The 11,945-nt window shown below is 34.5% G+C and overlaps 1 protein-coding gene across 4 annotated transcripts; it reads left to right on the top strand.

Moving 5' to 3' along the window:
- The first annotated feature begins 2,077 nt into the window (after window positions 1-2,077).
- On the top strand, window positions 2,078-11,350 carry ASPA (aspartoacylase). Of its 4 annotated transcripts, none has more exons than XM_084651231.1 (7): window positions 2,078-2,181; window positions 4,156-4,418; window positions 6,590-6,785; window positions 8,037-8,130; window positions 8,756-8,863; window positions 9,922-10,031; window positions 10,586-11,350. In XM_084651231.1, exons 1-7 carry the CDS (start codon window positions 2,119-2,121, stop codon window positions 10,781-10,783), a joined length of 1,032 nt encoding a protein of 343 aa, XP_084507357.1. In that variant the 5' UTR covers window positions 2,078-2,118; the 3' UTR covers window positions 10,784-11,350. The 4 variants fall into 4 exon arrangements, with proteins under 4 accessions (XP_084507357.1, XP_084507360.1, XP_084507359.1 ...); XM_084651234.1 differs by lacking the exon at window positions 2,078-2,181 and adding an exon at window positions 2,614-2,631; XM_084651233.1 differs by lacking the exon at window positions 2,078-2,181 and adding an exon at window positions 3,115-3,225.
- Window positions 11,351-11,945: the final 595 nt, after the last annotated feature.

Below are 11,945 nucleotides of genomic sequence, written 5' to 3'. Positions count from 1 at the left end.
CACATGCATAAATTAGGGCTGAATTTGGCCCTGAGATCTGTAATAGTTTGTATTTCAAACACATTTTGGTGGTTCCATAACCCATCAATGAAAATAAATGTGTGAGATTTGTAAAATGAAACAAAATAAAAAGCATACAATCCTGTAATTTAATTGTATGGCCTCAGATCTTGTTGTGCTGTGTGTGATTTTACAGTGACTTTCAGGTAAAAACGTGTCCACTGCTAACGACTGAGGGGCAAGCCCGTGACAGGACAAGGAGCGGAGGAGAAACTGGGGTAAAACCCTTCCCAGGGCTTAGGAAAGCGGGAAAACCCAGCTCCAGGATCAGGGTTTAAGCAGCTGGGCTGAAACTCTGCCCAGACCTAGTGGACGAGTCTGAGGGAAGGCTGATAACAAGCCCGCCAAAAATCAACGGCTGGAAGAAGCGGTTACTTCAGCGCGAGGCGGGGGAAAGGCGGGAAAGCGCAGACTAGCGCTCCTCCATTCCGCCGTGTTCGCTCCTTCTCTCCACAGCTGGGGACTGGGGGAAGACTCTGAGAGGATGAATGTGTGTGTGGAGGGTGCGGGGCTGTGTAAGGCACAGATGACAGGGGGCACACAGCCCCGTGGGGAGAGCACAAGCTAAGCAGGGAGATTGGTTGCACAAAAAGAATAAAGTAATTTCCCTTTGGATTTTATTGCATCTGTGCTTGCCCAGGATAGTGCCTAGGGGGCGCCAGAACTCCAACAGAAACATGCAATAAATCCTCCTGAACACTGATATTATATACACTAATCTCCAGCCTGTGACAGACTTTCCCCTCAACAATCAGCTCTGGGCTGGGTTTCACCCTTTATCCTCTGAGTGGCTTTTTCTTCAGCCATTAGCTGTGGGCAGGCTTTTACCTCTGCAAGAAAAAACATTGTGAAAAGAAATAAAGTACCTGGGAACCTCACAATTAAAACAATCACACCCAGCTAAAATAATGTAGATGTGTGTGTTTTTTAGAACTGCCCTTAGCCTAAGCTCTGGGTGCTTTGGAAGATAGTCTGACAAATAGTATTTCATACAAAACTTTAAAAGATGTATAGTGCACTTAATGGGGCTACCAATTAAATATAAACAAAGGATTCATTTATTTGGGGCTGAAAAGGTCCAGGTGCCCCAGTTATCTGGATAGGAGAAACATGCCCAGTCTTTACAGTTACAGATATTATTAGTCTTATCATCTTCATTGTAATCAATTTATTTAAGTGTAGGAGATCCACTGCCTACTGCAGTAATTACTAGTTCACACAGGGGATCCTAGCTAAAGTAGCAGGGTTCTGCCCATTGCTTCTAGTCTGGCATGAGTTGTGTGCATTGCAGAGGAGTCACTCTCCTCCCCTAGGGATGGAGCCCTTATTGTTTAAGTGGAGCAACACTCTTTTCCTGTCTTTAAAGTAGTGCTGATAGGGGTGGATCTAAGCACAATGATGCCTTAAGCAAGTTGGCAAATATCCACTCCTACCAGGCTGCACTGACCTATACAAGTAGTTACTTAACATTTTGCTGCGTCTAGTATTTTGCTTTCAGGCGCAACTGTCTGTTACAGTGGTAGATGCAGCCCTATGGTAATATTCTTTGGAGGCAGTCAAGTTCAGCTTTCAGTCTTTAGGGCAGCCAGTCACTCCAACACAGAGCATTGTGCGGGAAAATACACAGAGGAACCTCTATACAATTATTTAGACTAAATAGCTTTATTATCATTAGTAATAACTTTTCAAAGTCCTCCCAACCCTGCTCTTAAGGCTTTTGTACTGCTGCACAAATAAAAAAGCAATAATTACAGAACACAAAAACAAAACAAAACAACCCTAAAATGATATTAAAGAAGACAAAATAAGTGCCTGAATAATTTTCCAGGGATACCAAATATAGATGTTGGTGCACAACACAGTAATAAGGGATTACATTGTTGTCAGCATCTTAACTCAGAAGAATGAAAACTCTTTAAATGTTTTTTTTCATTTATGACCACAAATCCACTAGAGTTAGTACTGGGAAACCAGGAGTTAAAAATTCTTTGGACGTTAACTTGCGTTAAGGGTATAAAAGAAGCTTCCTTGGCTTTAGTCCTAAACTCATGTTTGAAAATGCACTGTATCTTTTCTATTAAAGCTCTTCTTAGGAGACAAACTTCTTGCATGTTAAATGAGGTAAGTGTATAAATAATTGCTGTGTTTCACTCAACCTCTTGCAAGGAATTATAAACATTATTATACATTCAAAAGTAAAAGAGAAACTGTGTTTACTAGCACTGTGTATTTGCATTTTACAGTTTACTTTCAAAGTGCTGCACTGTTTAAATTCTTTAAACAAGTTTCAAAGTGTGAGTCATTTGTTCAGTCACTGTGTAAGTAATAGCTTTGGAACCATGACCAAAAGCAATGGGGTCAAAGGATGGTACAAAACAGTCTTTTTGTGTAAAATATAACTATTCTAGTTTGTTTAATAAATTATTTACCACAGTTATCTTTCGTTAAACTATGTGACAAGTTACTAAAGTGAAGAAATAATACCATTAGGTGTCTGAATAAACACAGTCTATCCAGATTAGTTCACTACAAGGCTCAGTAAATCAGTATGCATAGGCTGAAATTTAAAGTGTAAGTTTTATTATGTGAGTACACTGCCAGTAGATTTAGTCAAGATGTATGAATCCTGTGTTCAGCTTTCTTTTCTTATATCTATAACATATCAAATCTTGCTTATAAAACCTCTCTCACATAGCAGTGAAATCTTTTCTGGATGATTGAAATATAAATCCTATATAAATTCTAACAGAGAGAAAGCAAATCTTGACAACAATTATATTTTATACGCTTGAAATGTAGAGTTCATTTGTATCTCTGTGGTGTGCAGTGAGTCATTACAGAGTTGTAATTACAATTAGTACAGATTACTCTTGCCTATAAAAAAGCTGTTTTTTCCTGCTGAGACCTTTTTTTCTACAAGTTATACTACTATATGGTAAAAGCCTTTAGGAAAGGATGTGTGAAATGTTCACCGTAGGGTGTGTTCAGGCTAGTCTAGACTTGTAGAAGACCTCATATAACGGCTTGGGATTGCAGGATAGTGCTGGCCATAAAACATTGCCAGGATGTCCTTTGTGAATGGTAGTTATGGTGTACGTATTGGGATTATGGAACAATTCTGAAGTTGGAAAAAGGCAGGTTCTTGACCTCTGAAGATTTTGAGAGGCAAGTACAACTATTTGATCTTATGTTGGCTACATCCATCTCTTTTTTGAATCATTAGAATCATAGAAGTTAGAAATGTAAAACACTGGTTAGATAATCTGCACTGGCACAGAGGTCCATGCTAACAGATCCCATTGCAACATTGGGGCCAAGAATATTACACTTTGATGTGAATATATTGAATTTTAATTTTTAATTAAGCCTCCTGCAGTCACTGTTCATTAGCTAAGTATGATAAAACTGTCATATTATATATATATATAATTACATACACATACACAAACAATAAACAATAAACACACTTCAAGAAAACCAGCTGTACTTTGATACCCGCACTTCTTTGGTAGTTGACAGTAATGAGCTTTCAGCATTATGTCTCTCACAATACCTAAGATGTGAAATCATAACTTCATATTTTGTTGTGTATTTTTGCTCACTTTAAACCATTTCTCTATTGCATATTGTACTGGCTATATAATATAAAACACACATGAAGTGATGCACAAATATACCTGATACATTTAATCTGAAGTGCTAGCATTCTGTGGATTTTCAATGTAGAATGTGAACATTATTTTAAAGTACAAATTAAAAATTATACTGTTTTTCATTAGTATAGTATTTGATTATACACTGTATAACATTACAGACTGAGTACAGGAGTTAGTGATTGAACTATATGACTGTATTTTTAGCTGATTTATACATATTATGATCCAAATATGGTACAAAGAAGGGCAGGTCTTGGGAAGGAGGAGTGTCAGGTTAGCAACACCCATGTATTGCAACAGAAAACTGGTAAGACTTGTTAGAGAAATGTTAATACACTTCAGTTAACATCTGGTCTAGACAGATAAAAAGTCAAACATTTTCTATCCTTTCTTAGGAACAAATGTTTTACTTTGCTATTATTTTCTTTTTTGATTGCAGCAATCATTAAAGCAGCTTAATAGAATGACTTCCTGTTATGTCGTTCATGAGGCTCCTGTACGAAGAGTTGCTATCTTTGGAGGGACTCATGGCAATGAGTTATCAGGGGTATTTTTGGTCAAGCATTGGGAAGAGAATGGAGCTGAGATTCAAAGAACAGGGCTGGAAGTGAGACCATTTATTACTAACCCAAGAGCTGTGAAGAAATGTACTAGATATATTGACTGTGACCTGAACCGAGTTTTTGATCCTGATAATCTTGGGTAAGAATAACTATGTGCTTGTGTATTTTTAGTTTTCTATCTTAAATGTTAGCAGGAGCTTCTTTTATTATTTTATTGGTAAAATTTTTACATGAACACCACTAATCTTTTGACAGTGCAACCGCATGATAACGTTCACTGACCTTTAACCCAGAAAGACCAAATAGAATGTACTTAGTTGATTCACTGTTTAAATAGTGCTAGTACAACAAGAGACAAATTGTCATAGGAAGTTAGACTATATTTAAAATCAATAAAGAATTTGCTGTATTCATGTAAAGTTAAAGTATTGCTATTACTCTGAGTGACAGTGTCATTTCTCACAGGTCCTGAAATAAACCCCTTGGGCAATTTAACTTTCAGACCGTTGTTAATGCCACTGTACTGGTAGCCACATAGCTTTGTGTTTTAACAACTGGCTATTTAAATATAGATAAATATGATATCAAGCGTCTCTGAGAAAGAACACACGTTATATAAATAGAGAGTATTTTAAATTTCAGTCACATATAGTGTAGAATGAAATGTGAAAACAGTCAAGTTTGAAATATGCATAGTATGGCAAAATTATACAGACAAAATTGTCAATAAATTAAGCGATCACACTGTATTTCTTGATTTACATAATCTAAAACAAAGTGTAACTATTCTGATTTAAGAGGCTTATTTTACAATGATAAATGACATTTTTAATGGAACTTTGTGTTAGCTCTGTGTTTAAGATGTTAACAGTTGAAATGGACTTTGGTAGGTGAACCAAGCATTTTTAAGAATGATATATCTACACACTCAACAGATAATTATGCAACACAAAGGTCCTGATGGGAAAGGTGGATACGAGCAAAGACCATTTATATCATACATGCTGTATAAAATATTTGTCTTTACAATGCATCTATGCATTTTCATTTGGCATTTTATCTAAGAGAGAATTATTTTATTGGTTGTGGCACTTATAAGGTAAATACTTGGCAAGAGACAAAGGTCTGCACCAACTTTTTAACTGTTTATGCATACATATACTTATGCATTTAGAACAACTGCTTTGTCTTCCTGTTTATTATTTCACCTGCTTTGAAACTGGAATGGTTTAATAAATGTACTGTCAGGTTATCTAATTTAAAGTATTTCTTCTAAAATATTTTTTGTATAACTTTACTAATATTTCTCAGTAAATCCCAACAGATTACTCAAGCCTAGAGCATTAGTAAGTATATTTAGAAGACTATTATACTTTTTTTTTCTGATGTGGAGACATACAGTTATCAATGGCTTTACAAAAATAGAGTGTGATATTCCAGCCCCATTGGAGGCAATGACATAGCTCTCATTGACTTCAGTAGGGCAAGATTTTACCCAGAGTACTTACATCTTTCCCTTATCCCAAGAAGTTCTCAATTTCAATTAAATGAAAGCACAAAGATATAAAATTATAGACTATGACATCATATCAGATGCCATTTTACAATGAAATTAATAAAGTACAGTACATTCAACTATAAATCTCACAACTGTAAACTATATTAAAAAGAACAGTTTGATTTAGTCTTAAAGACATTGAGATGGAATTTACTAAAATCTTGAGGGAAAGAATTTGAGATGGAATCCATAAGTATCATCTGCTTTGTGGAGCAGGAGGACCCAAACCAAAGGATCTTAAGAATCTGGTCACAATATGAAAAGTAAGAAGTAGATCAAAAAGGAAACAATCCATGAAAGACATTATAGATCAAGACCCAGGTCTAAGGGCATGAACTAACTCCTGAAAGACTTCTGTGTTCAACAGATGTTGGATTAGGCCCTAGAAATGACTTTACATGGTGCATAAATCTTGTGCTGCCTTTCTGTACAGAGGGAGCATTTCAACCATTTTGAACTGGGAGCGAATGCAAAGAAGTAAAGCAGAAGTAATGTAAAATACCATTTTAGATTAGGTGAGAAATCTTGCAAAATACTGATAGAGGCAGTGGCAAGACATATTGCCTACTAGTATTAATACTTGTTGAGTTCCAGCACAACCTTTATAGGTCAAACAGTTTGATAGGGTAGTTGTATATGGTATATCAATTCTAATCAGTTATGGAAAAATCAAATGAAAAAGATACTCTAATTTTTGTTGACAGCAAAGCTATAGAATTGGTTAATTAATTTCTTTGTACTAATATTAACAGCAGGAAAATGATAGAAGATATTCCATATGAAGTGAGAAGGGCTCAGGAAATCAATCATGTATTTGGTCCAAAAGATAGTGATGATGCCTATGACCTTATATTTGACCTTCACAACACAACTTCTAACATGGGTGGCACTCTTATTCTTGAAAACTCCAGGAATAACTTTACAATCCAGATGTTTCATTATATTAAGGTAAAAACTAATTTTTAATAAAGTATAAGAATACATGTAGATTTGTATTTGAAACATATTACTGTATATCAACTTTGTGCCTTTATTTAAATACATTTATGCTGTTTTGTTTTAATTTGCTAAAATGTTTGGTAAAGAATATTAAAACTAATTATAGAATGGGACATTTACTATCACAAAGAATTATTAAATTGGGTCTAATACTGGTTAGTACTGATTCCAACCTGTCATGATCACAATTGATATAGACAGAACTAGTAAATAAATTAATCTGTTAATAAGACAAATGTGGGGCCAGTAGCAAAAAACACACGCAGCAAAATTAATAAAAACGTAAAGATCGTTGGGTCTGCTTTTAAACTAGTCTGTCATAAAGCTGGGAAAAAATGTAGGCTGAATGCAAAATTTTGTAAGACATTAGTTATTTAAAATGCAGACTTGAAAAATTTATGGAATAAGGCTATGACAAAAGAAACCCTGATATACATTGGCTGCAGTACTAATAAGTGCTAGAAATGTTTAATCTTGTTGGTATTGCAAGTGATACACATTTAGGGTGGGATTTTCAAAAGTGCTCCATGTTGGCCTGTTATCTTACTGAAGTGAATGGTAAGCCTCCTATTGTCTTTAATGGGAGCAAAGTTAGGTCAATATGGTACATTTTGAAACCCTCCCCCCCTTAATTCATATACTGCAAAATATTTCATATACTTTGACATATGATATTTAGTCTTCATTGTGTCCCATCCATCTGTTTATATACTGTTCAAAGATGTGGTCAGTTTATGTGTAAGAGTATATGAGGATTGGCATACTGCTAATCAAAATGTAGAAATGATAGGCAGTAATCTAGAAGGGAATGGATAGGAAGGCTTTCTGCCAAGACATATAAAAGAACTGGGCTAACTCACTGCATGTGTCTCATAAGAGAATCTAACCCTAGCTAGAAGGAAAATATTTGAAATCTGCCCTAAAGCAAATTGATTCTGGGTAAATTAACACTGGAACTGTGTTCATTTATATTAGTGTGCAGCAAAGTTCAGTGGAGCATGCCTGACATGAGCTAAGAGAAAGCAGACCAACAAATATAGCTTTGTATGTTTTCTAAAGATGTCCTACTTATTTTAGGACCATGAAATAAAAGCAACATATTGAAGACATTGTGTAAATCACTTCAGCATCAGTAGTCTTTTGTAGCACAAAATTTTTAATATTTGAATAACAAAGACTTTTTTTGACAAATCTTCACAGAATGCTTTGGCCCCAGAATGCTGTCCCGTTTTCCTGATTGAACATCCTAATTTGAAATATGCAACAACTCGATCTATAGCAAAACACCCTGTTGGTAAATATGAATGTTGAGACCACTTTCCAATCCCCAGAAATTATTAAAATAGATGCCTGTCTCCAGATATTTTTCTTTCTAAGTTGTTTCTTTACGTTAAACAAATTGCTATGATGAGCTTCATCTGCCTGCTTCGTAATCGTATGGGCTTGATTTGGTAAATAAATTATCCATTCTGCATCCTAAAGTGTCCCCCTTTTTTTTTACACTCAATCAATCCACTTTTTGTAAGAATACTATTTTATTGGAGATATTTATAATATTTTAGGATAGAAAGTAAATTATGTTGTTTGATTATCAGCAGTACTGATGTTGAACTCAGAAGAGGTATTTATTTCTCATAAATAAAACTAGGATGCAATGTTGGTTGTTAACCAGAAAAGGGATGGTGGGATAAAGGAAAGAGAAATTGTGTCTGAACTGAAGTGGCTAACCTGTTCATTTATACTGCAATAGACAGGATAACGTTAGAGAAATATTGCATTATTTTGCCTCCAATGTTAATTAAACTGGTAATTCTAAAACAGTAAGCACAGACACACACACAGGCATGTATATTTTTAGTGTGCATTTTAAACATATGACATACAATATGTCTATCAATATCTCCCTCATTTGTACACAGGTGTGGAAGTTGGGCCTCAGCCCCAAGGAGTTCTTAGAGCTGATATTTTGGACAAAATGAGAAAGATTATCAAACATGGCCTTGATTTTGTGCACATTTTTAATGAAGGTATTGTAAATCATGCAAGCATGAACACTCCTATTCTAGGCTAGTAACTCATTGCAAAAGAGTAGATTTTTTTAAATAAATGAAGCTACAGCATTTTGCAATGAAACAAATGGAACTCATATTTTGTATTATTATTGTAGCATTAATAGTAAGTTCATTCATAAAGTCTTTAATAAATTATTTACAATTTATTTTACTCATACTGAATTACAGCATGATGAATAATTATATAAGAATGTTGGAACTGAGAATTGGACTTAAGCCTTAAGAACTTCTGTTATTAATGACTTTTGCCCTTTTTTATTGAATCTTGAGAATCTAGAACTATGGTGAAACTTGATCCTACAAGATACGTCATAGCTATAAAGTGATAGTTCACAACTTATTGTATAGTAAGTGTACGCTGAGAGTGCTATATAAATAAGGAATATTTATAATGAGAAGCTTATTCATTTCCATTTCTTACGTATACCTTTACCTCAAATTATTGTATGTGAGTCAATAAACTTTTGTTATGCACCTATACAAAGTCAAATACACAGTTGTTATAAATTAAAATATTTTTGTACTGGGAAAGTTTTTGCTTGACTGCTGATGGTCAGTTTATTCTTGAAGCAGTGACATAGCTATACATCATTGCCATCTAAGAATTCCCCATTATTGTGTCAGAAAACAAGAATTGCATGCATTCTCATCAGTATAATTCCCTAACTATTAAATAATGCTGTCAGATTTTATGAATTCCTCATCTACAAAACAAATTTATTATTGTGTATGCAGTGATTGAGATCCCTGATTTCAACAATACTGTTCAAATTTAGATCCAGATTTTTATGCAACGTTAAGCAATTGGGTCGTCTTTCAGCAACCTGGCCTTCATGGGCTAGGAAATCTGGAGCTAGACATATTCATGTTACTTGAGTTAATTACTAACTGATAAACTATGAACAGATACAAATTAATGACTTCAGCCATTCTAAATAAAATAGTAAATTATGTGTACTATTTAACTGGGAATTTGCTGACATGACATTTAAAAATATATTTATCCTTTCTAGGAAAGGAATTTCCACCATGTACAATTGAAATTTACAAAATAATGGAAAAAGTAGATTATCCCAGGAATAAAAATGGTGAAATTACTGCTGTTATTCACCCTAGCCTGCAGGTAAAATCTATCATTCTTCATTTACAACATTTTTATAGGTATTCCCTTTGATTTTTGGTTTACGGTATAGTATATGGTATATCATCAAACAAGATATTTACAATTATGTCAAACCCACCAATGGTTTGTTTTAGAACCATTCATATAAGTTTTATAGCTAATGGTTTACAGTATTTCAGTAATTGATTTGGGAAGTTCTAAACTCAGTTTTGAACAAAAACTAAAAGAAAGTATGGTATACTTTCATTCTCAACAGGTACTTCAAATTTTGGGAGCCAAACCTTTGAGAAACCTTGGTCCTGATTTTCAGAGTTGCTGAGCATTCATAGTTCCCATTTATTTCAAGTGCTCAGCACTTTTAAAAATCAGGCCCAAGCTGCCTAAGGTCAGGCATCCCAAATCAGTGGTGCTTTGAAAGTTTTGGCCATAAACTGTACAGAGTAGTATAACTATGCATAATAAACTTAAGACTCTTATATGAAAGTTGTAAAAAAATATGAAAGTGAAGATATAATCTATTTTCTAACATAATCTATAATCTAATTTCCTATAAGGATCAAGACTGGCAGCCACTGAACAATGGGGATCCTATATTTTTAACTATTGATGGAGAGACCATTAATTATGAAGGGGATTCTACAGTATACCCAACATTTGTGAATGAGGCTGCATATTATGAAAAGAAACAAGCTTTTGTAAAAACAGTCAAAGTAAAACTTACTGCAAAAGGTATCAGATCCTCTTTGTTTTAGAACTAGGACATTTGTAAAAGATTATGAAACTTTTTTAGACATAGGGCCAAATTCATTGCTGATTTCTACTCCATGTAATCCAGGTGAAGTCAGTGGGGATTTATGGAGCATAAGTCAATGCAGAAATTAACCCTTAATTTAAAATGGTGTATTAATTAATTTTGCTAAGCACTTTGAAGATGAGAAGCACTTTTGAAATGCAAAGTATTATTTTTAGCCACGTTCAATAGTTTATTGCAGATATTAAAAATAAATATTGCTAGTTTATATAGCTAATTATTTAATGCATTCTGCAAAATTGTGTCTATATAATATGCCAAATTATTGATCAGTGTGTTATAAACTTTTATCTAAAGATTTTCCTACATTCAAATTTTAAATCTTTCCCAAATGTTATTCAGAATATTGCAACCTGAAGTCTATATTACTGAAAAAACACACTGTTAGGAAATGTTTTCAATTTGAGTAAGAAAGTTACTCTGAATAAAATAAAATGGAAACCAGGTATACTTAAAGTATTATCTAGTTAATGTTAAAGACAAATAAATCAAAAATTGATTTTGTTGAGTTAGTGGCGTATGTTTAAATTAATGTTATGTGCCCAGGAATTTACTGGTACAATATTATACTTCATGGTCAATATTTGTGGAAAGTGTAAGAATTTTGATGAAAATTTGATAAAATTTCAGCAGCAATGAAAATATAAAGCTTTCTGTAATTGCAAAGTTTTTCAGTTACATCTACATGTTGTCTGGCTATGCCAAAAGAAGGACAGGAGACATTTGACATTGGTTTAATCAGGCCACAACTTTATTATTAGATGTCTGGGACTACCTGGCAGATAACAGTGTACAGTGCAGGTAACCCCATGTTTATTCCATAATTACCCTGGGGGCTTTTACCAGCTCCCCCTCTTTTTCCATCCATGCCCCTCTAGCAAATCCATTGCCGGGACCTTACCATACCTGGGGTGAGGGGTTTCCATCAGCTCCCCCTCTTTTTCCCTCCCGGTCCCTCCAGCAAATCCATTGCCGGGACTTTACCATCCACCTCCGCCTCCTAGGAGGGTTAAGGTTGGCTATAAAAGAATGGGGGGTTGGCTCCCTGACATACCAGTCATAAAACTCCCCAACCTTCAATGAACACCTCTTTTTAAGTCCTT

The sequence above is a fragment of the Lepidochelys olivacea genome, assembly GCF_965140295.1.
Source record: "Lepidochelys olivacea isolate rLepOli2 genome assembly, chromosome: 17".
In the NCBI taxonomy this organism is placed as follows: domain Eukaryota; kingdom Metazoa; phylum Chordata; order Testudines; family Cheloniidae; genus Lepidochelys; species Lepidochelys olivacea.
This window is presented reverse-complemented; position numbering and strand designations above follow the sequence as displayed.